This window comes from Miniopterus schreibersii (assembly GCF_964146895.1).
Source record: "Miniopterus schreibersii genome assembly, chromosome: 15".
Classification (NCBI taxonomy): domain Eukaryota; kingdom Metazoa; phylum Chordata; class Mammalia; order Chiroptera; family Miniopteridae; genus Miniopterus; species Miniopterus schreibersii.
The window spans coordinates 39,777,892-39,805,119 of record NC_138115.1 but is presented as its reverse complement, the minus strand read 5'-3'; the positions used below and the strand labels follow the sequence as shown (position 1 = coordinate 39,805,119).

At 43.8% G+C, this 27,228-nt stretch overlaps 1 protein-coding gene across 4 annotated transcripts in view; it reads left to right on the top strand.

Annotated features, from left to right (window-relative positions):
• Positions 1-21,224: 21,224 nt before the first annotated feature.
• Positions 21,225-27,228, top strand: part of SLC4A7 (solute carrier family 4 member 7) — an 82,263-nt gene continuing 76,259 nt past the window's right edge. For 2 of the 4 annotated variants that reach the window (XM_081159554.1, XM_081159552.1), the window contains exon 1: positions 21,225-21,496. In XM_081159554.1, coding sequence (XP_081015680.1) covers positions 21,449-21,496 — 48 coding nt within the window. In that variant the 5' untranslated portion in view covers positions 21,225-21,448. The remainder of the gene's footprint in view (positions 21,497-27,228) is intronic. The other 2 variants (XM_081159553.1, XM_081159555.1) reach the window with 2 other exon arrangements.

Here is a 27,228-nt window from a genome sequence, read left to right as displayed (position 1 = left end):
TGTCCATACAATGGAATATTACTGAAGTATAAAAAGCAACGAAGTGCTATACATGCAATAACGTGGATGACTCTTAAAGCGCGCTAAGCAAAGGAACACACAGGGTTTCCATCCATGTGAAATTTCCAGAATATGCAAAATCAATAGAGATAAAGGACATTTTTGGTTTCCAGCTGGGAGGAGGGGGCACTGCTGATGTGTATGCCGATTCTTCCAGGTGTAATCAAAGTATTCTTGAATTAAATAGTGGTGATGACTGTATAACCTTGTGAGTTTAACAAAAGCCCTGAACTACACATTTTTAAAAAGTGAATTTGATGGTATGTAAATTATGTCAATTAAAAAAGAAATCTATGAAGAAATGAGTTATGAGGAATCACTTAAGCGAGTGGCTCTGGTTGTAACGGCGACAATACAGGAGAAAATCTTTTCCCCGGTTCGCTTCCCTGCTACGTCGGTTCTGTTCTTCTGTTTGTCCAAGTGGCCCCTACTCGTCTGAAGAAACCACCTGCTACTCTTTTTTCCCTCCGTGTTTCTTCCTTGGTCTCCCCTCTGCTTTTCCCCCCACGCCCTTCCTTTGTCACTCATGTTTTCCTTTCCCTTTTTATGTCTACTCCCCACTCTGTTTCTATGTCTCACCCTTTGCTCCCACCCCTTCCTATTTGTTCCCTTCTCTCTGAACTGGCCACGGTGTGGAAATAAAGTTTATTTTAAAGTACTTTTTGTAAGCATGATGTACTTTTTTGCTTTCTTCGATTAGGTGCTAAAGGAAGCAATTTTGATGCCTACTATGTCTTTCAGGAAAAACAACTCTAAATTAATTACAAGGTTGGTTTTGCTTTAGGGGATGAACCAGCAATTAAAACAAAATATTATCCACCCATGCTATATGACTAGTTACAAATAAATAATTGAGGTAAGATACTCTCAGGAACATTATAAAGTGATTTGTAAATATGAGCAGACACTACTGGTAAACACTGATAATATCTAGTGTGATGGTGTTCACTAGAAGCTCTTAATTATTGTCGGGCTCTTCTATGTGGAGACACACCTGAGTTAACCATTTAGGCTCCAAAGCAAAACCCTCCTACACAGACAGTTTCGTTTGACTCATATAAACCTGATCACATTTTCCCTCAGGGATGTCCTTTTTGAATTAAAAAAAATATTACACAGTGTGGGTTGCAAGCTCTTCCCTTGTGAATCTGTCTTCAGAATGAGCGATTATTCTTTGCCGTTCATCTGCAAGAGCAAGTAATTACCAAAAAAAAAAAAAAATGCCATTAACCACAGAATTGTCATCTGCAAATAAAGTTCTGATCTCTGACTTGAGTGTTGAAATGAAAGGTTCCCCGTTTTCTTGTAGGAACTGGTCAAGAGAAGTGCTTTTTTCTTAACTGTCATTTTATATAAAGAGTTTATCCCGCTGGTTGACAAAATGTTAAAGGAAACCAACTGGTTAAGTTTCACAGGGCTTCGTGATTGAAATTCTAGTGCCCAGAGTAGTGGTGTCAGAGGATGAAGCATCCAGATAATGATCTCAGAAACCTTTTCAAACAATGTGACTGTTTCATTAGAAGGCAGGACCAAATAAATTCTTCAGTCAGTTCCTAAGAGGCCATCTATCCTGTCTTGGAGAGACAGAGTGCTTTACAGTGGGGCCTCCTGTGGTGTATCAGTACAACTATTACTGAGAGATTAGAATTGTTTTTAGGGATTAAGTTTTAGGCTTAGGACAGTTGATAGAAGGTGGCTTCCCATTTGACTGGCTCTAGCAGTCAGCCAGCTGTCTGTCACCTTTAAGATCCCCCTAATATGGCCTGAGAAGCTTGGTATGTGCTTGTTCCCTTAAGCTGTACAAAGGCTCTGTGTCTGGGTCTCCTAGCTGGTGAGCAAAAATGAGTTTCCACTGCTTCCTGGGCACACAGCTGGACTGCATTTCCCAGTCTCCCTTGCAGTTAGTCGTGGCCACGAGACTGGATTCTAACCCATGGAGCTTGTGCAGAAGTGATTTATGCCATTTCTGAGCCAAGCCTTTTACGAAATAGGTATGTCTTATCCTTGCTCTATTTCTTCCTTGACTGGTTGGATGCTGATGAAAGTGAGGCCTCAGGGAAGGGGGAGCTACGTGATAGAACAACAAATTACAAAGGGGCCTAGTATGCCGGAGAGACATCCACCGCCCAGAAATAACTTATGTGCACCAGAAATACACTTTTATTAGGCTTGAGTAGTATACGTTTTGAGATCTGTTTCCTACAGCTGCTAACATGACCCCTAACTAATAAGCAATTTGAGTAGCTAGCAATGGAAGGGCTGTAATGAAAAGAAACAGCACCAACAGATGTGCCTTCGCCAGCTGCGTGGGAAATACCATTTCAGAAACACAATCCTTTCCCCTTTTCCCCCTCATCTTTGGTTTAGCATTGGCTCACTTTTTATATTTATTAGTTCATTAATCGGTAGGGATATCTCTTCATTAAAGCTTGTCCATTACCCCTGGACACCAAATACGACTGAGTTTGGAAACAGTTACCAGGAAAGATTTTCATAAATTCTCCAATGAAAGAGGGCAGGATGGTGGGAGCTTGAGGACACGTGTGGTGATTAATGGCAGGGCCTAGAGAGCGTCGGGATGACTGTAGGAAAGAAACAGCTGCCCCTTAGGGACCATGGTGGCTTATCTTCAGGTAAGCTAAATTTGAAGCTGTCATTCAACGAAATAAACATTGTTTACATTCCACCTACCTTCTCAACTGTCAAAAAGTAGATGTAGGGATAGCACGAGTAGCAGCTAGATAGCATGAGCCGTCTTATTTGTAAAGTGTTTTTTTCTGGACAAGTCTTGGGGATTTTGATATATGGTAATGATAGTAACTTAGCGGGCGTTCAGGTAAAGAAACTGATCCAGTGTCTATTTGATGAAATTGATAAGATAATTTCAGCAGTTAAAGAAATAATTTATTTTAAATTGTTTTATTTATTTACCTGGATATAGGTTAAAATGTGAACATTTTTATTAAAAACGCAATTATTTACAATGAAAAAATACCCCAGTCTTTGAAGCACTGAATTAGAAGACAAGTGTAAATCATATTTTATTGTAAGAAAGCTGAGTCAAAGATTCAGGAAATATTCGTTGAGCTCCTCCCATATGCCAGGTGCTGTTACACCTATTTTCTATGGTTCAACCACGTCTATGTACTTTTTTCCCCACGCATTTTTAGTAATAGAATATACAAATATATACTGGCACCTCCCAAGTTTTTATGACACCGTTTTACATATACCAGGCAGGGTGCCCAGAGGATAGACACTTAAATCAACACATTTTTATTCCTTTTGAACTTCTCATTTTATCTGAAACTGTCGTAGGTCAGGTTCTCGGGAAACAGACTCTGAGATTCTGAGATTTTTGTGCAGACTTTTAATTAGAGGGTGCTCTTGGGAACAATACTTACGAAGAGTAAGGAAAGCAGGACTAGGCAAAGGGACAAGGGGAACTAGGATGCAATCGCTAAGAGGCCTCAGTTGATACTACAGAGTTGTTCCAAATTGAGACAAAGGATCTGAGCTTTTTTGGATGCTGGCTGTCCCCAGGGAGGAGTGTAACCTCGGGCAAGGTAGCTTCCTTCAGCTGAGGCCAATTCCTAAAGAGGAATTGACTTGTGAGCCATCAACAGCTGGGAGAGGGAGTTCCTTGATCCCAGAGGGATCTGTTGGGCACGTAGCATCGGCCAAATGCATATTATGTGGGATCGTATCATTTTGTCACACACAAAAATAAACAATGACAGGATAGAAATAAACAGAGGGAGAAATGTGGGTAGGAAGAGAAGAGAAGAAAAATAATAAACCCGTATTTGGGGTAAAAGGGGAAACAAAGAGCAGTGAAAAATAATTAAATAAATTAAAAATAAAATCACATCTATGAGGACAAGCCACTGACTATAATTTTATAACACAGCACATTCCGGTTGAATATAGGCATCATAAGAGCCAAGGTCACCTGCTACACCACAGGTGGAAAACACCTGTGAATCATGCTTCAGAGGCTTGTGCCATAACCTTCAAAGCACATTGAAATGATTGGAAATGCAGTTACCCGCAGAGGTCATTCAGTCAGAAGAACACACTTGGAGCATGAAGGAGAAAGTTGGACTAATAGTGATGCTGTGAGTGCGGGAACTTAAATTTAGCAAATTTGAGTCTTGGCTTATCTATGAATTGTCAACTTTTAAAAAAAATATTTTTTTAATTGATTTTTTAGAGAGAGAGGAAGGGAGAGGGAGAGAGAGACACATCACTGTGAGCGGAACATCCATTGGCTGCCTCCTAATCAAACAGGCATTTTTAAAGTTACGTATATTTGGCCCTGGAATCCATTATAAGAATTTTGGGAGGAGCCTGCTGACCATCTTGGTTTGGGTTCCCCCAGAAGCTGACCCTGTGACAAAGATTCAAGGGCTGGCAGTCTATTTTGGAGTTGCGGGGAATGTTAGGGTAGAAGCAGGACACAGGGACTGAGAATGCAGCTACTCCAAGGCATGTTAGGAGCTTCACCCCTCTGTGAAACACACAACAGACACTTCAGAATGATCTTAGCCGAGGTGCAAGGAAGCTGGGGTAGGAATCACCAGTGCTTATTGATCATGGATAAGGACTGCTCCTAAACTCCAGGCCTGCTTTGTGCACAGGTAGAGCAGCCTGCCTGGGCTTAAGGGCACAGGAAAGCAGATACGACCAACCGTTGGAAGGCTGAAAATAAAGCCTGAGTGATATATATGGGCAGGGACCTGTCAGCGTGGCCTCCACTATATTGACAGTCTTAAATCTATTTTTCTCGTGGGTTTTCATCTTCAAGAATGAGCCTCGTTGTGGCCAGGGGAGAGACAACCCAGATGCGTGCTGAGAAACAAAGAGGAAACCATTCTGAGATGAAATATTTGGGTGTGGGCTTACAGGAGCAAAACCAAGAGTTGAAAGTAGCCGAGCCAGGCCCTCACTTCTCTAGGAAAAGTCCTGTGAAAGAGAGAGCCCACATGGGTAGGTCGCTCCATTCATGCATTTGGACCAGAAGACTCCTGAGCTGGAGCATAATAGAGTGGAAAGTTTTCAGGTGGCAGTTACCTTGGTCCTGTGCCAGGTGTATTACTCACTGCTCACAGAGCTCCAGCTGGTATTTACCACCCAACAAAAGGGGGAAGAAGAGAGAGATGCTCTCTGCTGGTTTTCGCGTCACATTGTGTGTGGGGCACAAAAGAGAGATGAGCCAATGTGATGGGAATGAGAGAATTTTTCCCATGGCCCTTTTTTATTTTTGTCACAGGACATCCATGATTTCTACCACTTTGGGGAATGTAAGAATTCAAAGTGTTTCAATTCTCTAACCAAATTTTGTTTATTAACCTCATATCTGAGGAAATAACATTTAATCGGCTCACTTCCTGAAGGGTTTCTTGTCCTTGACTCAGATTACTGTTGTGTGACAGGGGACAGCTTTCCTCTCTCCACCCACAGAGCCGAAGAGCAATTCAGACTCCCAATACAGGGTTGGGCAAAAGTATATTTACAGTTGTTCGTATGGAAAAAGACATGCAGGTTATGATTATTACAATAGCTGGAGAAACCCTGTTTCGTGTACTCACAACGGTAAACCTGTTTTTGCCCACCCCTGCACCCTGCAGAAAAAGACCAGAGTGAGGAATGTCCTGACCCTGAACATCCTCTTATGGTTTCACTAAGAAAATTCCCCTAAAAAATTAACCTGGAAAAATACCAGTCAGGATCAGATTACCAAAGAGGAAGATGTTGAACGAATTCATTTACTTAACAAATCTTTTTGTATTTTACGTATAATGTACAAATTGCTGAAAGGGAGGCAGAAAATGAGTCGCCCATGTTCCTAGTCCTTATGGAACTTACTGGTATTCAACACAGAAGGCAAGGAAGTAATGAATTACAGCCTCATGTGAAATGAAATACTGCTCCGATTAGGAGAACATTAATGGTGCTGATAGCCCTTCTCTCATGAAACCTTATAGCCCTTATATTTCATGCCACATTATTTAGCAGTTTCTAAAAATTCTATGGTTTCCTATGGGTTTCTCAACTCAAATGATAACCTTTTTAAAGTCAGGAAGGAGAGCTTAAGAACTGTGTTTCCTAAACTTTAATTGTGTACAAATGCCCAGGTCTCTGTTTGCTTCCAAGCTCCTCTGACCAGCTCTTGTATCTCCTACAGCAATTGTCACACTGCTCAGCAAATCACTTTTAAAACTATCAATCACTTTTATTACAGGCAAGCTAGGGATTCCTAAAATATGGTAGACACTTCACATACTCAAAAAGTTGTTGGGCAAATTGAATGTGTTAGGATACAATGTCCCCAACATTTACCAGCCCAAGATGCTACTCTAGACCTAAAGACTAAACATAGGCACATATCCTGTGCTTTCGAAAGGGGATGAGACATGTGTCTTCATACTTTACCCCTGGTCCCTTCATGGAATTGCTCAAATAACATTTGCTCAGTGGTATTATGTTTACTTTGCAGAGTAAGTTATTTTCTAAGGAAGGGTGTGGATCTGAGTGGTGATCGTAGGCTCCAGAGCAGCTCTCAGGCCTCGGTGCTGTGCAACAATTTTAGGACAAAGAGTGGTGGAGCCTGCTGCTAACTGAGGCTGGCCAAAGCAGCACACGTGATGCGGGCCGTAACCTGCTGTTAGAGCCTTCTGGCCCCCATCTACCAGGTGCATATTGAAATGAAATCTACACACCTCTATCTTCGGTATCCTAGGTCTTTCTTGTCCCAGTGGGAGCCCCTTTCGTTATCTAGTGCCCCCCCTTATGTATCCCCAAACCACCCTCTGCTTCCACTCTGTTGACCCTGCCTGACCGCTCTCCGTACCAAACTTCCCATGCTTGGAAACTTTTCTTCTTTCCATTGCAACTTGAGTGGTTTTACATAACACGGGTCTGATGGGTCTGATTAAGTCACTGTCTTAAATCCCTCTCAATGCCTCCCCATTGTCCTCAGGAAATGTTGGAACTCCCCAACGTTATGAAAAAGCCCCCACTCCCCATGTGCCAGGCCTGAAATGTAGCCAGCTCCTTTAGGTCCTGGAGCGCCCCATGCTCCCTACCCCTAGTTTTTCGAGTGCTGTTTCCTTGGTCTGCACTCTACCTCTGGTTTTATTTCTCCTATACGTTAGCATGTGTCACTTAGCGGTCTCTGTGTTTGGGACGCTTTCCTTGATACCAGGACTGAAGCCACCAGACTCTTCCTGTTCACAGCAGCACTCTTGAACACTGCAGGGTAATCTCCTCTGTTCTCGTCTCTCTCCCTGTAAGACAGAAAGGTCCATGGAACAGGCACTGTCTGTCTTGTTCCCATGGTAGACTCAGGGCCTGGCATACAGTAGGTTCTCAATAAGGCCAGCTTCAGGAGCACTTGGGAGGGAGCTGTGCCTTTGGGCTTGTTGCTGCCTTGAGCTTCTTAATCATTTGCCTTTGGATTAATGTTTTGTAAGTGAAGTTCAATGAAACAATAGAGCATGCCCCCGGGGCTTGGAGCCTCACCTCCCTGGGATGCTCCCCCACATCTACCCCAGTGACCACCCTTCCTGCCCACTTCCCCTCCACCACCGCCACCACCCACCCCACGCTGGTGCTCAGGCAGGGAGGCTTGGTCCTGCAGGGAGGGACGGGTCAGGCTCCCCTGCCCACGTGTGGAGCTCTGCACAGTCTGTAGTGCCCGTGAGGGTATGGACTCTCTCTGCTAGAACCCACGTGCCCAAGGGAGCCCAATGCTAACAGCAAATAAAAAACACAATGGCAGGTTGAGGAGACTGCAGAAGAAAGGAAAACAAGTTTTTCTTGCTTTTTGAACAAGGGATCCTGCATTTTCATCTTGTACTGGGCCCCACAAATTATGTAGCTACCCCAGGTTCTCAATGAATATTTGTTAAATAGATGAATCAAAGAAATTTGATGACTGAAATGTATGTTTCTTCAAAGCAGTCACCTAGAGAGTGTTGTCATTTCCTAAAATATTTTTGGAACTTTTTATTGATAAAGTCACTCATTTGTTCAACAAATATTTTCTGAGCACTATGTGCCGGGTTCTGGGGAACTATTCAGATAAGGCTGTGGAAAATATTTATCTTTAGAATTGCTTTGGGGTGGATTTACATTCTTAACGAAGCCAAAAATCTCTCTGGGCCACATCTGCTGAATGAAGTGGACCATAAAACAAAATATTCTCAATAATACCACTCAGGACTAAAAAAACTTTGTAACTATGGAACCAGAAATTAAAAACATTGGGTTCCAGTCCTGCCTGGGTGGCTCTGTTGGTGGAGCATTGTCCTGTACACCAAAAGGTCATGGGTTCGATTCCTGGTCAGGGCACACACCTAGGTTGTAGGTTCTATCCCCAGTCAGGGTGAGTATGGGAGGCAACCCATGGATATTTCTCTCTCACATCGATGTTTCTCTTTCTCTCTCTAAAATTAATACAAAACATATCCTCTGTGAGGATTAAAAAAATAATAAAAACTAAAAACATGGTATTCCTTATGTTAGTAAACTGGTTCTGCAGATAATTTCTAAATATAAGTTTCAAAAACATTTTGAATTACTTTTAATAAATGAAGAGTATCCCAAGGTGACCACCTTAAAGCAGGAATTACAATTTAACTGTAGAAGCTCTGGAGTAAATACATTTTTTTAAAGAAAGTATTTTTTTGGGGGTAATTTTAATTTTCTCCTTTGTTTTACTTTTTCATTGTCAATTTCATACACAAAAGGAATCTGCAGCTGATCAGAACATGGTTATTAATAATAACCTGCTTCCACGATCACATTGTTCTTATAATCCCCACCATGATTTGTTTGCTGCTCTATTAGAGCTTCCAAATTATGGTTTAAGTCCCCATTTGTGGGACCGTGTGATAACCTATTTGTTTTATAATACCTCCCCTATTAATACCTCTGTAGTTATTTATTTACAATACCTTTCTTACCTGGGGTGGCCCTTATTAGCTGCATCATCTTAAACTCTTTGTGCCTCAGTTTTCTCATAGTACTGTAGTAAGGACTAAGTGAAGTAACATATCCAAAGACCTTATACCACAGAAGAATTTTATTACAATAATTATTATTATCTGGTCCTATGCATTTGGCCAGGGGTAGGCAAACTTTTTCTCTAATGAGCCAGACAGTAGATATTTAAGACTTTGTGGGTCAGATGATCTGTCACAATTTCTCAAGCCTGTTGTTGTAATGCCAAAATCAGCCTTAGACCATAAATAAATGAATGGGCATGACTGGTTCCAATAAAACTTCATTAACAAAAATAGGTGGCTGGTCACATTTGGCTCATGGACAGTACATTTGCTGACCCCCACCTACACCTTTCTAATGGGGTTAAGCGTGCATGGCTAGTGAAGGCTTAGCCAGGAGTTCACGAGTCGGGAGCAACAGCAAGCTCAGTTCATCCGAAGCTCGGGTGCCAGCAGTGACAGGCTTCTGTAAACATGATAGCCCCACAGTGAGGGCAGAGGCGGTGTCTCCGGGCACAGCGCAGCTGGGGCTGCTGGAGGCAGTAGAGGAGATAGGCTACCACTGGAGTACTCCATGGATTCCACTCCCCAGAATGAGTTTTGTCCTGACAAATTGATCCTTGAGCATTTTAGAAACACCTGCTCAGTGCCTATGTACATTAAGGTTTACTGTACTTCCATAGTAGGCCTTTTGGGTAGTCCATGTACCCACACAAGGGCCTTATTTCAACACCATCTCTAATTTAATCTTTGAAAAACTAGAGAAAAGGTGTTTTTTTGGGGGGGGGGTGTTGCAGACCCCAGATTTATTTTTTTTAAATCCTCACCAGAGGATATTTTTTCCATTGCTTTTTCAGAGAGAGTGGAAAGGAGAGAGAGAGAAACATTGATGTGAGAGAGACACATGGATTGGTTGCCTCCTGCATGTGCCTCAACTGGGGCCGAGCTGCAGGCCCCGGATTTCTATAATATTCTTTGTCCTTATAGCTCTTTGTGAGCCTACACATTCAGGAAACTGAAACCTGGTTCAGTATACTGGCCCTTCACTTGCTTGGCAATCAATTTCCCCTCGAGTGACCTCAAGTGAGCCAGGAAGTAATTTTTTTTTTTTTGTTCTATATCAGGTCAGCATGCAATATGCTTGCCTGAGTAATAGATAGTATCTAGCTAGATTAGTAGATATGGACAGGATGTTTATTTTCTCTGTGAATTTGATGTCTTAATGTGCCTGGCAGTCAGGGTGTCCTCTTTTGCAACACTCTTCCAGGTTCACATGTGCACTCTCCTTAAGGTAACCCAAGGGCCCTGTCAGAACACAGTCACCCTGTGCTTTCCAGAGGTGGGGCTTTGCCTGCAGTCCTGAGGATGACCCAGACTTAATGAGATACAACAGAATGAATTTTGATTCATTGATTGATTGATTCAAGAAATATTTACTCAACTTCTAATTGCACGTGCCAGGTACCATACCTTTCCTTGGAGGTAGGTAGAGAAATGAATACACGCCATCTCTGCTCACATGGAATTTACTGTTTGGTACTAGAGGCAGATGGTAAACAAGTCATCAAACAGGTAAGGACAGCACATAATTAGAACTAGCGGGAAGTGCTAGGAAGGAAAGGACAATTTATAACAATGTTTCTCAAACTTGCTGGTCATAGGAATCATCTAGGACCCTGGTTAAAATTATGGATTTCCTGGCCCAACCAGACCTGCTGAGTCATAAACTGTAGGGAAATCCGTATATTTCAAGAGTAACCCAGATAATTCTTATGAACAAGCAAATTTGGGAAACCCTGGTGTAATAGAATTTAAAACAAAGACTGAAGCTGTAGCTTCCAACCAGGCAGTAGTCTTGGAAGCTTTTATTTTAAAGAAGTGTTATTTGGCAGGCTTTTGAAGATTTGTTATAATTGGCAGAAGGCTTCCAGTTCCAATTTGTGTTTGCTGATGCTGATGACCTATGGACTTCAATGCCACCTTTATGAAACCCTCATTAGGTTGCTAGGCAATGGTCTACTCTACCAACTGGGTTTAGTTTCCTAGATATGAGACCTTCAGAAACTCCTGTGGTTTTCTTTCTGCTTAAAATTTTCTTCTTTATCCAGAAAAGATGCCATTGAGAATATTTAACAGCAACCTAACATTCCTCTACTTTTAGACGCCACAGCATACTCAACAGGCTTCATGGCAGGCTTTAGTTTAACCCATTCATTCAGCTTTTGACTTGGCCTCAATGAGAGAAGTGATTTCTCTTATGAATATCCTTATACTATAACTACCTGTTTAGTTTTAGTTACTATTCATGTGTTTGGCTTTTTAAAGTGATATTTAACTGAAATATTATTAATGTAAAACATCGTAAAATTTTCCATTAGGATTTAAGACTATTTTGCCTTAAAAATGATGTTTATAGCTTTTTTCCCCAATACAAAAGTAATTTATTCATTGTAGACATTTGTAGCAACCTATAAAGAATGAAATTTAAAAATTAACTGTAATCCTACTGCCCAGAAATAACAACTTTTAGCATCTTAGTCTATTTCCTTTTAATCATTTTATTGTTAATTTTTAGTATATTTAGTATATATGGATAGGTAAACATTTATTTAATAATTTTTCAATGCTTCAATGGTTAATTTTTCACTTTTACATATAAATTGGCATAAATCCCTTTATATGTAAAATCTATGTTCATATCTATAAATCATCTTCTAAGATAGTCCTAGTCATGAAATCACTGGGTTGAAGGACTTTTTTTTTTTTTTTTTTGAGATTGTTAATACTTGTTGCCAAATTGCTTTTCAGGAACATTGGACCACTTTAGGCCCACAGAGTGTCTTTAGAGGGAGAGGCTAGAAATTATTCTTGACTAAATGGATCCATTGGGACCAATAACCACTAGGAAATGGCTGCGATTTATAGATGCACCAATTAGCTTCCTTGTGTTCTGTGGTCCCAGACATGTATTCCTAACTCTGACAATATATTTTCAAAACTGAGTATCATAGGGAAGACACTGAAAGAGCCATATCAATCTCTCCTTGCTATTGCACCAAAGTCTTGGTGCGTAGTCTTCCATCTTTATATACAAAGGGCAGCTTATGACTGGAACCACGGTCTGTATCTCCACTCATAAGCACTATTGTTAATTGGCATTTAAAGGGGGAGATACAGCTAGTGAGTCATTGGCAAATAATAACACTAGTATTCCCAATCGCAGGGGATATATCCTCAGTCCTCAAATGGAAACATCTCTAAATTCACAGTGCTGTTTCTGGCTAATCATCTTTAAGAAAAGATGAAATGCTGGTGCTCGTAGCTTCATACTTTGTAAAATGTTTCATTTTCCCCTCCCCACTTTCAACTTTCTTTTTAAAAAATATATCTTTATTGATTTCAGAGAGAGGAAAGGAGAGAGAGAAACAGACAGAAACACCAATGATGAGAGAGTCATTGGGGATCAAGCCCGCAACCTGGGCATGTGCCCTGACCGGGAATCGAACCCCAATCGCCTGGATCCGAGGTCGATGCTCAACAGCTGAGCCATGCCCGGCTGGGCTCAACTTTCAGTTGAGCGTAATGTCTTAGTAGACTTCAGCAACGAAAGACAAGTAAAAGGAAAGCTTACCACTTCTCATTCTTAGCTGACCTTGAGTCACAAGGACACACAGTGACGTGATGAATTTACTATTCCCACCAAATGAATCAGTTGACAGAGAGAGAGAGAGAGAGAGAGAGAGAGAGGGAGGGAGGGAGAAAGGAGTACTGTTTGCTTCTGGCTTCAAGCACTGAAGATTATAGAAGTCTCCAGGATGCGTATAGGGCATCTGGAAGCAGCCCAAGGGCTTAAGTTTTCACTTGGTCCGATTCTCTCCACTCTCTGTTGGCAGTTCGTTACCAGCCAGGGTTTAACAAAGCTACAGAACAAGAGACACCCAGACTGGTCCTGGGTGGAAACACACCCCTAATCACAGGGAGCTGTCTTGAAAGGAAATCTTTAAGGAGAGGGACAGCGTGGGTGTGGGACAGGAAAAGCAGCTGTAAGCAGGTGGAAGCTGAAAGCTACTTCTCGCACAGGAGAGGGCCTCCACACCAAAGGAGTTCTAGCAAGTAGAATCCCCAGGGCTGCCTATGGTCCCAGTAGGTACAGGCCCACTTTGTCGGGTAGTTTCTTATCTGTTACCTTATCTGACAACTTGTGACATCTTTGAAAGAAGCAGAATATGTATTACAGGTCTGTGATCCTTTATTTGAACCCTTAAGGCAAGATAGTGTAGATTTCAGAATTTTTCAGAATTTATGCAAGTGATATAATGTATTTTATATGTTATGAAATACCCACAGCAGGGTCCAAGACAACATCCTGTTATCAGACACATTAATATTTTGGTAATGAGACATATGCATAGTTAAAAATAAGGAGATTGAGACTATAAACAGCCTCATGTCAGTTTAGATTAGGTCTTTGCAGCCCAAAGAGTTATGAAAAACCATTGGTTTTTCAGAGATTTCTGGAGTTTGCAATTAAGGATGAGGGATTATGGCCTCAATTATCCCCATTTTACAGATGAGGAAACAGAAGTCCATAGATGCTAAGTGACATGTCCAATGTCATGCAGAACCTAAGTCTCCTTTTGGCTGTCAGTTTTGGATTATCTTAAAATGGGATGATTATGAATATCCCAAGATGATCTATTTTTTTTTTTTAATCTTCACCCGAGGATATTTTTTCCATTGCTTTTCACAGAGTATGGAAGGGGGAGAAAGAGAGAGAGAAACATCGATCTGAAAGATACACATCAATGGGTTGCCTCCCACACACACCCTGACCAGAGGCCAGGGATCGAGCCTGCAGCCAAGGTACGTGCCCTTGGCTGGAATCGAACTTGGGACCTTTCAGTCCAAGGGCCGACTCTCTAACTACTGAGCCAGACCAGCTAGGGCCCAAGATGTTCTAAACCAATCCTATTATTTATTTTCATATCAATGCCCGGTAACGCTTTGTTTTGAGAATTTTGTTTCCAGTGTAAGAAATGTTTTCTTCCTAAAAGAAAACATTTCTTGCCCCCCTAAAAGTCCATTATATCTTTGTCTGTTTCTCAATATGGGACCTTGGGGTTTTAGATTTCCCCTTTGGTTCAGGTGAGTTGTTATCCAAACTTCATTGCAGTTTTAGACCTGATTGAAGGGATCACAATTATAAAATGTTTATTGACGTTTAACTATATATAAAGAGTAGTCCTGAAAAGAAAAAAATGATCAGGAAGGATCTTTCATGTTTCCCTAGCCCAAGTATTAAGAGAAACAGTCTTTGGACAGCAACCAACACATAAGCCACTAACCCAGTGTACCTAGGTGTGACGAAAATGGACTCTGGCTTTTAGAGAGCACAGCCGAACTCAAAATGCGTAACGATCTCCAGAGTAAGTTTGCTGGCACCTCTTGAAGTGCCAACGTACACTCTTCTGCACTCACTTGACACCTGTTACTCAACAGCGGACGGCGGTGTTCCAGCCAAGGCCTCCGCAAGCTGCGGAGGTGGTGGCCTGGTGGCCGGCAACTTTGAACCGACTTGGAAAAAATCAGCATTGTTAAAGCAACAATGAGCCGAGTGTTAGCCGGTCTAGTTCAGTTCCAGCACCCCTTCCTGACTTGCTGTGCTGTCTGACCGGGACAGTGCTTCCAGTCTTCAGTTTCAGTAACTGCAGTTCCTTCTGAATATATGTGCATAAAAGAACTCAGAAACAGACATGCAAATAGTTTTGTATGCATTAGGAAATAACTGAAAAGGGGCCATTGAAGCTCTGAAAATAATATTTTTATTATGGATGCTGTGATATATACTACTTAAAGCACAACGTAGACCGACCGCATAATCATAAATACGTAAAATAAGGTTGATGAAAAACAGTCCGCTAATCCCAGATTGCAAAATGCGTGGGCTCATGTGTGTGTGTGCGCGTGTGTGTTCAGACAGTATGTTTCTTTTTGTTTTATACAAGGTTTATTGAGGTATTTACATACATCTTACATAAAATTAATGCTTTTTAGTGTGCAGTACTGTGAGTTTTGACAAATGCATGGGTACAGTTGTGTAACTACCATCATGATCAAGAAGTAGAACAGTTCCATCGCCCCCCAACAGTTCCCTCATGCTCCCTTTGTATCCAACACCTCACCCCATCCTAAACCCTGGCGCCCATTGAGTTCTGTCTCTTACTTTTCTCAAGAATGTCACGTAAGTGGAGTTAGAGAGAATGTAGCCTTCTGAGGCTGGCTTCTTCCACTTGAGCAAAATTCCTTTTTGGATTCATCTATATCGTTGTGTGTGTCGGTAGTTTTTTTCCTGCTGTACCTTGGTATTGCATTATATGGATATGCCACAACTTGTTTATCCGTTCACACTAATTTATCCATAACTCTTACTTATCCATATTTCTCATTAACGGACATTACCATTGTTTCCAGTTCAGCCATATGAATAAAGTTACTATAAACATTTGTGTATAGGTTTTTTTTTCTGTGAACATAGTATCATTTCTTTTGGGTAAATACTCAGGAGTGGGACTATATTTCTTTCATTAACATCACTCCATTAATTTATCAAATTTAATGATGTATCTATACATATAAAGTAATGGGGAAGGACTGGTACAACCACCTGTGAAACTTAAACCAAAGAAAGTACTTTGCCTAAATTGGTATTTCAAGTTAAGGTGATGTTTTCTATTATTGGAATAATAAAAAAATCTATTTCACTTATGTGTGACTATTGCCAGTTTTTTTCTATTACAAATGTTTCAGTGAATATACCTGAACACATACTCTACCCACCGGTTTTTATTAGTGAAAGCAGGTTAAAATGTTTTTATTTTTTCCCTGTAGCACCAACTAAAGATTTACTCCTTAGGCTTTTTTTTTTTTTTTGTCTGAAAGGTTCTAAAATGATTAAAATTATTTCACATTAAAAGAAAAAGACTTTATTTTTTAAAGCAGTTTAGGTTCACAGCAGAATTGAGGGGAAAGTGCCCACACACATGCATAGCCTCTCCCATTATTAGTATTCCCTGCCGGAGTGGTACATTGTTAACTGCTGAACCTACAGTGACACAGGTTACCATTCACTCTTGGTGTTGTATATGCTATGGGTGTAGACAAATGTATGCCATGTATCCATCATTATGGTATACAGAGTATTTTCACTACCCTAAAAATCCTTTGTGTTCCCCCTGTTTGTCCCTTCCTCCCACCCAACCCCTGGCAACCACTGATCTTTTACTGTCTTCAGAGTTTTGCTTTTCCCATGTAGTTGTAATCATACAGTATATAGGCTTTTCGGATAGGCTCTTTTCATGTAGTAATATCCAGTTAAGGTTTTTCCATGTCTTTTCTTGGCTTGATAGCTCATTTCTTTTTAATGCTGAATAATATTCCATTGTCTGGATGTATCATAGTTTATCTGATCACCTACTGAAGGACATTTTGGTTATTTCCAAATTTTGACGATTGTGAAGCTTCTGTCAACATCCGTGTGCAGGTTTGTGTGTGGACATAAGTTATCAGCTCCTTTGGGTAATTACCAAGGAACAAAACTGCTGGATTATATGGTAAGAATATGTTTATTTTTATAAGAAACTGCCAAATAGTATTTTAAAGAGGCTGTATCATCTTGAATTCCCGCCAGCAGTGAATGGCAGTTCCTGTTGCTTCACATACTTGCCAGCATTTGGTGTAGTCAGTTTTCCAGATTTTGGCCATTCTAATAGATGTGTAGTGGTATCTCATTGTTGTTTTAATTTGCATTTCTCTGATGCCATATGATGTGGAGCGTTTTTTTCATATGCTTAACTGACACCTGTATATCTTCTTTGGTGAGGTGTCCATTAAGGTCTTTGATCCATTTTTAAAACTGTTTCTTTTTATTGCTGAGTTTTAAGAGTTCTTCATATATTTTAGATAACAGTCCTTTATCAGACGGGTCACTTGCAAATATTTTCTCCCTTAACATGCTTTTTAAGTCTTGAAGGGGAAGTGTTCCTATCAGGGGAGAGGTAGCCAGAGGAACAGTGGTGATGGCAGGGTTACAATGTAGATGAACAGACTACGTGCATGTAGACTTTGTGTCATATTGTGCTTGAACCTAGTGATCTATGTCATCTTTTTTTTTTTTCTCTCTTTCTCTGGATGATTCCTTGAGTAGCAATAGCCTTTCAGTGTCTGGGAGGATACTTGCCTAGGGATTTTGTTGCTTCAATGGAGACAAGTAAGTTTCTTGGACTAAGTATACTCCAGCTCAGAGTTCAGTTCCACATACATTTATCCATCTCCAGCTGAATGTCCCTGAGGACATCAGATTCAACCTGTCCATGGACATGGGGTCATCTTTGATTGTTCCTCCTACAGCTTCTATATCTAAGGAATCACTATGTTCTATCAATTTTACTTTCCAAACTATCTGACTTATATTTTCTATTTCCTTTGTCATTGCCTTAGTCCATGCTTTGTAGCCCAGGGTCATCCAAGAGAAAAATCATGTGAACCACATATGTAGTTTTAAATTTTCTAGTAGCCACATTAAAAAAGAGCTAAAAAAGAAATGTCAAATTATTTTTAATAATGTTTATTGAACCCAATGTATCCAAAAATTTATCATTTCAACACGTAACCAATATAAGAATAAAAAGATTACATTCTCTTGTGTGTGCCACAACTTTTAAACTTGGAGGACATCTCAGTTAAAATAGCTGTATTTCAAGTACTCAGGAGTCACCACCTGGAGCAGGGCAGTTTGAACACACCTCCTTGCTCTTGGCATTTCTCCTGTCCATTGTCTTTACCATGGTTGTGTCTATAAAATAGTCGAGTCACACCACTTCCCTTCCTTAATGCTCTCTAATGCCAGTGATGTCCTTCTTCCCCGCCCGCACCCATTTGATGAAATAATATTATCATTCACGACTCAGTTTAAATCTACCATATATCTCTGTAGCTTTTCCAAACACCTTCATGTACATCTTTTCTCACAGGTGGCAGCCCCCTTCCCCTTCCACCTCTAGCAAGAGCCCTCCCATTCTCTTCCATTGAGATTCCCTGGCCTGTATCAGAGCTGCACACATTCCATGGTGGGCATTTGTGTATATATCACCATGTAGATACACACTTGTGGATCTATATATTGATATACACAAAACTTCATAAGATCAGGTACTTGGTCTTTTTTTTTTCTCCCCCAAAGTTTTCTGTAGGCCTGGCCTACAGGCATAAAGAACAACACCTTTTTCAATTATTTTCCTTTTGTCTTTCCCATGAAGGCTGCCCTGGTGTTCTTGTAAACACCATTCCAAGCATTTTAGTTTTCCTTATAGGGTCAGATGATCGGGAACATTTACATTTCAACTATGACCAAGAAGAGGCAATGGAGAGATACATAATTGCCAAAGGATCCTCTGCTAAAGATTAAAGATGGCTTTTCAGAATGACAAGCTGCTGTTTGTCTTTACAAAATATGCCCTGGCTCAAGAGAACTGCTGGGGGAAGATTATTCGTTTCTCAGGATAAAGATCTTGCCAAGAGGTTGTATCCAAGTCCCTGCTAGTATTACCTGCTGTTCCAGAAACCCAGGAAGTATCCTGAATTTGGGATACGGCTAAACGTCATTAATGTTAGGTGGTACAAGTTCATTGTCAGTGATAAACGTAGGTTCATATTCTCTTTTGTTTAGCAAATGTTTCCTTGTGCTACATTTTGGGTGGATATTTAAAATACTTAAGAGAACAATCTGCCTTTCAGCACCTTGGTGCATTTTTATAGCATCTCCATTTGCATGAAAGCAATTTTAACACATGATCTTCTTTATTCGAAACCATTACTTCAGGATGAACTCTGGCTACACTTGAATTAAGTGGGCAATTGAGAGTAATAAATTCTACAATTCAGGCCTTCACTACATTATTTTTATAGCTGTTGGGATGACGAGAGGGAGTGGAAAAAAGTGCATGACAACACAGAAGTCAAAAACATAATCGTGGACTAAGTAAATCAAGGGCTTATTTATTTTTTTCTTTTCTCAAAATGGATAAGAGATACCTATTTTCTAGCATGGTCTCACAAGCATATATTTTTAAGTCTTCTTAAAAATTTACTACTTAGCTCTTTCAAATCTGGCACCAAAGGTTTTGGCTCCTACTTTCTTCCTGTTACAACTTTGCTTATAGTCTCAGCTGTCGCCCGGAATGCTCTTAGGTCCCAAAAGATGTAGGCCTCCTCCCTTCCCCCTCACCCCAAACATGTACTGAGAGCTTGCTAGGGCCAAGCACTCCTCTAGGATTACTAGAAATATAATGGCAAACAAAATTTGCTGCTTGCATGGAGCTTCCATGAATGTGTATGTGTGTGTGTGTGTGTGTGTGTATAATAAAGCATAAAATACATAGAATGTTACAAGCGGATAAATGCTGTAAAGAAATATAAAGCAGCCTGGCCGGTGTGGCTCAGTGGTTGAGTGTGGACCCATGAACCAGGAGGTCAAGGTTGGATTCCAGGTCTGGGCACATGCCTGGGGTGCAGCTGGATCCCCACTAGGGGGCGTGCAGGAGGCAGCCGATCCATGACTCTCTCATCACAGATGCTTCTCTCCCTCTCCCTTCCTCTCTCTGAAAACAATAGAATTGTATTTTAAATAAATAAATAAATAAATAAATAAATAAATAAATAAGTAATAAATAAATAAAAAATGAAAAAGAAATACAAAGCAGAGAAACAGAATAGAGGGTGTTCTGTGTATACGAATTACAGTTTTATGGTAGGGGAGCTGCACTGTAAGAGACCTTGGCACAGGGGATTGGCACCTTAAGCACATTTAGGAGGCTTAACAAATTTTTTTCCCCCAGTTCCCCTCTTACTCTGTATTCTTTTCACCCTTGTTTCATCTTTGTTCCCGTTTCTTTCCTGTGGTTGGACTCCCTTCCGCGCAGCGTTAGGATGGTGCCATCGGAGGGCAGGTCCGCTGGCTGGGACCTCGCGCCCGCCCCGGCCGCGGGCCTCGGGCCTCGGGCCTCGGCTTCCCCACCTGCGAAGTGGAGACGATAAAGCGCGGGGCGTGTTTCGCGGCGCTGGGAGGCTTGGAGATGAAGCACGTCTGCAAAGTGTCAGGGTCTCTGATCGGAGGCCTCTTGAAGCGGTGGCGATGATAGGAGAGCACAGCTGCTCTAGTGTGCGCCAGCCTTGAAGCGACTCTTCGGGGACCTGAGAACTGCGGGGGCCCAGGGCTCACAGCAGGGGGGGGGGGCGCCCAGCATCCTCACCTATGCAGCCAAGCGCTTTACGAAGACCCCGCTGCCGGTCAGCAAGACGAGCTCCCGGTCGGCGGCACAGCCCCCCGCGCCCGTCCCGCCCCTCGCCGCGGACCCTTTATCTTTTTAAACGGGCGAGAGAACTCTGCTGACAATAACGCTTCTCGCGGGCGCGATTTACGGGTCGAAACTCACTTGACTGATCGCTGACCCTGTGGCAGGTGCCGTCCCCCCGCGGGCGCCGGGTGCAGTCGAGGGGCGGGCGGTGCGAGCCGCCGCGGGGCCCAGCCACGGGGAGGTGGGGGTCACGCCCACTGAACTGGGGGCGGGGGACTTGCTGGAGTCCTGAAGACCCGTTAGTTCCCTCGGGTCCCCGTGAGCGCCCTGGACCAGGGTGGCACCCTTCTGCCCTCCTGCCTTTGAAGAAGCTGGTTGGGAGCTAGGGGCGGTGGTGACCCCCCACCCCGCTTCCAAACTCCAGGGGAACCTCCGACCGGAAAAACGAGTTAGACATTTAGTTTCGGTCATTTAGAATTTTACAAAGAGGGGCGGGGCCTCCAGGGGAGGTGGCTGGGGATGCGTGTGTGGGGGGCGGGGGGACTCGTGCGCAACTCGCGAGCCGCCGATTGGCTGGGGCCAGTGCCCATCCCGCCTCCCTCCGGCCCCACCTCCGGGTGGCCTCGCGGCCGGGCCCGCGGCGCGCGGAGGAGGCTGGCGGTGCCAAACTGGCAGGGGGCGTGGCGCGGGGGGCGGGCGGGGCCCGGGCGCCGCGCGTCACGGGCCGGCCCCGCCCCGGGCCCTACGCGGCGCTCTCCTCCCCTTCGCCCCCTCCGCCTCCGCCGCCTCGTCCGGCCGCCCGCTCAGTTCTCACTCCAAGTTCCACGCCGCGGCCTCGCCGTCCTCCGAGAGGCAGCCCCGCGGCCCCGCGTGCACCCGCGCGCCTCGCCTCCCGCGCCCCCAGCTCCCCGGCGCGCGCGCGCCTCGCGCCCGGACACACGCTCGTTTCCCCTCGAGCCCTCGGGTCTCGGCGGCGGGCGGAGCGCGCGGGCAGCACCGTAGCGGCCGCCGCGGGCTGGCCGGCCAGCCATGGAGGCAGATGGGGCCGGCGAGCAGATGAGACCGCTACTCACCCGGGTAACGAGCAGGGTGAGGGCGCCGCGGGCGGCGGGGCTCCTCGGCGGTGGGGGGGGCGCGCAGCGAGGAGACAAAGGCGGGGGCGCGGCGGCCGGCGCGGTCTGGCCACCTCGCCCGGGCCCGGCGCCCCTCGCCATCCCCTTTGTGTGGCCGCCCCGGGCGCGGGTGCGAGGGGGCGGCGGCGGCGAGCCGAGGGGGCCCGGGGGGCGGCCGGCAGCGCGCCACGCGCATCCTCGCCGCCGGTGCCCTCGGCGCAGCCGGGGCGAGACCCCGGCACCCCCGCGGGGCCCCGCTCCGTCCCGGGACCCCGGCCCTCTCTCCTTCCTCTCGGTAGCGCTCGTCCCGCTTCCCGTGCGCTCTCCCGGGCCGGGGTCTCAGTTCCGGCCCCCCGGGCGCTGGAGTTCAGATCAGCCCCGCGAGAGCCCGCCCTTCGCCTCCGTCCGAGGAGGAGCTCGGCTCCACCTGTCTCCAGCCCCGGGCAGCGGTGCAGAGCGGGGGTGAATCTCCCCTTCCCCCCCGTCTCTCCGCCGGGTCCGCGCTGTGCTTTGTTCGCCGAGCTCTCCGGCCGCGTGGACGAGCCGCCCGCCTGCGCGCCGAGGCTCCCGGCGCTGCTGGCGGTGCCTGGCCCGCCGCCTCTTTTGGCGAAACCGGAGGACTGTCCTCCGGCCGCAGGCCAAGCGGGAAGAGGAAGGTGTCCGCGGCGCCCCGGCTGCGCCTCCCGCCCCCCGCCCCGCACGGCCGCCTTCACGGGGAGGCCGGCTCTGGGCTCAGGGTTGGAGTCCGAGGGGAGTGGGGCGGACTTTCGGGAGGCCGGTGCCCCGCTCGGGATGCTGGACCCGCGGGCCGGCCGCGGACTTCCTGCCCTCGGGGGGCACGTGTGCCCCCGCCGAGGGACTCTCCTTCCCCGGCGCGTTTCCCGGCGCGAGGCGCGTGGGGCTGTTGCCCGTGTTCCGATTCCCGGGGCTGACTCTGAGCAGCGAGACGGAGGCTGCAGTGAGCATTTTCCAGCCGTTCACAGCTCGCTGGAAAATCGCTTTTCACGTGTTTGTATTAACGAGTTTTCCTTAACACCCCCCACCCCCCACCCCCACCCCACCACCACCCAGTCTTTTTAAAGATAATTGTAAGGCCCTGGAGAGGAGTCATTCATTATTTCAGTGTGTTCATTTATAAATCCTCAAAACATGGAGAAACGCCGCGTCTCCAGACAGTGAAGTCATTTAGCAGAGGTTTTTGAGATCATTCATAGGGACGGATGGTAATGGAATCTTCTGCCGTCGTGCGCCCTTTGAATCAACTTTTGGACGTGTGCTCGAGCACCTTCTCTGATTGTGTGTATCCCATAGTGTTGTTCCCTCCTAAGTGTTTTATTTGCCAATTTCCAATTCAGAGGTGCAAAGAGCACCCGAGTTTTCATAAAGCTGGATAGAAACTGGTGTCTCCTGAGCACTGCCTGCTTAGCCGGCAGAGCGCATGTAGTCCTGCCATTGCCTCCCAGGTCGTTCCTTCCTTCCTTCCTTCCTTCATGGCAGGGACACTCCGAGGCTGTCCTGCAGCATCCCTCAGACAGAGCCAGCTCTGTTCCAGCAGAACCTAGATTTAACGAGGTGACAAGGGACACAGGAATGATTAAACGCCGTATGAATGGCGTGGCAGGGAAGCACTTTGGAAGGGGAATACCTTCCAAACCTTTGGGGAAATAAGACTTGGCTATCGTAAACACACAAGTCAGTAATAAAGATCAGATGCGAGAAGCTGTTACACAGTCAAAAGACAGGACAGGAAAGCTGTTGGTTTAAGTAGTAGAGAACACTGCAACTGGAAAACTGGGGAGAGAGGAACTATTGGCAAAGTTAAATCTTTCCTCACTGATTTTTCCCTCCCTGGTAAATGAAAGTCATAAGAAATGGAAGGTAATGATATTCATCAGTCATAACTTCTCCAAGCCAGCTGCTTAGCATAGCCAAAAAAAGTAGCATAAGATTCATAAAATGCTACCTCAGGTATGTAATTATGCAAAAGTTTTTGAATAAATTGGTGGCAGTTTGTATTCTGAAATTGGAACTTACCTGTTGAATAATTTAGGCTCAAAGATCCCCCCCCCCCAGAAAAAAATTCTGTAATTTTCATTGATCATGGTTTTGGGATAGAAAGTCATTTATCTTATAAAAATGCAACTGTTGTTTGATTTGTTACAAAATCTGATCATTGTAGGCCTCCCTTAGAATTGATTTTAACTGTCAGTCGTATTTTCTGGCGTAAATTAAACCCTGTTAGAACAGGTAGCATTGTTTAGAAGGTTCCCAAGTCTTAGCATAACTTCTTTCTTTTAAGCAGTGCATGATTTAACACAGTTCTGTTACCACTGAAATTTTGGGGCTGTTTCATGCCTCTTGTTGTAAGATATCATTCATTTTATGAGAATTTAAGTATCTGCTCTGTGCCAGGCACTGGGGTTGCAGGCAAAACAAGCTAGACAGAGTCCTAACCTTACTGAATTTATTTTGGCTTGGTAGTGAAGACAGGGATAGCATTTGCATTCTTGCTAATTCCATTCGCAAGTACCAGTTAAAACATTTTCATGAGTCTGTTAGAAGTACTTCTCTAAAAAAGCAGTCGCTAGAATAAATGAAAGATATTAACCCAGTATGAGCTTAGTGGTGATTGGCAAGTAGAAGGTTTTTGGTAGGTCTGTAAGTATCTCCCTTGGGATCTGTGGCTAGCTATTGATAGTTTTAGAGATAATGTGTACCCCAGGCATAACATTAGGATTTTAGTTACTTTTTGCCTTATTGTTGATATCTCCGGGCCACAGTCCATGGAGTTGCAGTAAAGGGATAGAGACAGCAAATCTGTTATCTGTGCAAATGGAACTGTAGAACAATTGAGTTGGATTGAAGAATTGTTTTGTGTGATAATGGAGGCTGGGAAGTACACAGGTCTTCTTCTAAGAGAGCTTAGGCTATGAAAATTAAGAGTGTTTTGTAACACTAGACTCCTGTTACTTGAGTAGGTTAAAATCGAAAGCCAAAGTAACCTAGTGTTGGAGGAACCTGGTGCATTATTTTAGTGGTATGTGGTGTGCTAACCAATACATTCTAAAGCCTTGGTAGTTAACACTTGTCAACATCCTGTAGCGGGTTGTTTTTCTTCCCCTTTTCTTCCCCTTCTGTCTTACTGTATTTTACCACAAATACGATCTTAGATAGGAACTGCAACTGACAAAATGGGCCATTTATATAAAAAACATAACAGGTGATTCACAGGGTTAATGTTCTAGATTAGTCAGTGTGGCTTTTGATTTACTATGTCATAGCTTCCTTTCATTGCTTATGGATTCTTCTATAGTTTTATCACTTTTTATACATACGGTATTTTCAATTTTGCAGTAAGAATGTATCAGTCATAAAGGTCTGCGTTTACATATAAAAGTGCAGTTAGTCTCCCCCCTTTCCTTCGCCCCGCTTTTGAATGAGAATTTTTGATTCCTGTGTAAAAAGCAGGCAGCTATTCCAACATTCTAGTTTACAGCGAAGTTTGCCTCTGCCTTTGTTTCGCAGACAGCTTCGTGTATTTTGTTGAGTGACACACATTAAACTTTACAAGTGGGGAAACTTAGGATTATTTGAATGATAGTGACAATAAACCAGGAAGGGGTCTGTGGTGGGCATATTGTTTGGCTGTGCTGCGGTTAACAGATTCCTGAAGGCAGAGGGCCAGCAGGGCTCCTACAAGAGTGGCTCCTTGCTCCCATGGGCTGGACGTTTTTAAATGAATGCTAAGAGGTGAGCGGCCAAACGCTTTTCCTGGCGCTGCTTAAGAAGATAGTATGATTATGGCATAGATTTTTACATTTTTACCTGGAGTTAATATGCCAGTACAGAAAGGTTCTAGCATGGCTATTTTGAGAAGATTTTAAAATTTCCTTTTAAAAAGGATATTTTTAAATATTTTAATTTTCCTTAAGCTATAGCTTGGATTTGAGTACGTTCATCTAAGCAGTTTTTTGGGGGCAATATTTAAGTCAATGGTAAAGTGCAGTTCACATTTCATAATGAAATAGAAAAGATGTGTTACTATTTTATTTTTTTAAATTTTTTTAAAAAAATACATCTTTATTGATTTCAGAGAGAGGAAAGGAGAGAGAGAGAGATAGAAACATCAATGATGAGAGAGTCATTGATCGAGCCCGCAACCTGGGCATGTGCCCTCACCGGGAATCGAACCCCGATCACCTAGATCCTAGGTTGACACTCAACCGCTGAGCCACGCCCGGCCGGGCTGTGTTACTATTTTAATCATGCTTTTCCTCTTGTAGAGAACGTGGTGTGGACTAGTGTCCCTGGTTCTCATTCCGCTCAGGTGTCAGGCAGCCGGGAATGGTCCTCTCTGGACTCCAGGACTGCATTGTGTCTCTGTTGTTGTTTTTTGTCAAATGCCTGATTTGGAGAAGCTGTTGAGTTACAGGTCATCTCTGATTGGGAACTTGAGAGTGGATATACCTTTGAACGTGGACTCACACGTGCAAGATGCTGTACCACGGAAAGGAATGTGGAATGATTTCTCAAAAGAGCACGAGAAGGGAAAAGACGATGCTTATAATCATTTTACCCATAATTTTCCGTAACTTACACAGCTGACCCTTGAACAATGCAGGTGTTAGGGGTGCCAATTCCTGTGCAGCTGAAAACTTGTGCATAATATTTAAAAAATATATTTTTATATTGATTTTTAGAGAGAGAGAGGAAGGGAGGTGAAGAGGGAGAGAGAGAAACATCAATGTGGGAGCGGAACATGGATCGGCTGCCTCCTGCGTGCCCCCACCTGGACCGAGTTCAAAATCTGGGCATGTGCCCTGCCCGGGAATCAAACTGGCAACCTTCCAGTGCACAGGACAGCAAGCAGCCAACTGAGCCGCACTGGCCAGGGCTGTGTCTAACTGTGACGCCCCCAAGACGAGCTAATAGCCAACTGTTGACTGTGAAGTCTTATTGGTAAACAGTCAACAGTATATTTTGTGTGTTTTATGTGTTATATATACTGTATTCTTATGGTAAAGTAAGCTAGAGAAAACAAAAGTCTGCCAAGAATCATAAGGAAGGGAAAATACGTTTATAGTACTGTACATATTTTTTTAAAAATATCTACACGTAAGTGGACCTGCGCAAGTCGAACCATGTTGTTCAAGGTCATTTGGTGCTTTTGTGTGTTTTGCATGTTTTATATACAGACTGTTTTCAGCTTAATAACATTCTTTATTCTGGAAAAATACTGAAAATACTCAGAACTTCAGTTATCTTAGGAATTGAAGTATTCAACAAAAACAGGAATAAAGCGTATTCATGTATAGTGGACTCTCTCCTCCCTTGGAGTCCTATGTTGGAGAGGTGTTTCATTAAAAAAAAAAAAAAGTCCTGTTAAGAAATAAATTTTCGATAAGACTTTACAGTAGAAATTTCCATTTTGTTACATTTGGGCCGTTGTGATGTAATCTTGATCTAGAAAACATCTTTTTCAAAATTTTAGCACTTTCTCATACTTGCCATGGGTAGGAGAGCTTTTGGGGAGAGGAAGTGCTAGGAAGGGAGAGAAGTAGGATGTTGTAGGGCTGCATTTGTCTGAATTACAGCAGACACCCCCCCACCTTGGCAGATCTGACCTTGACCATAAGGTTTGATGAGAGGAGGCTGGGCTGGGCTGGGCTTCGGCCCCACTGCCCTCTCCTCTGAATG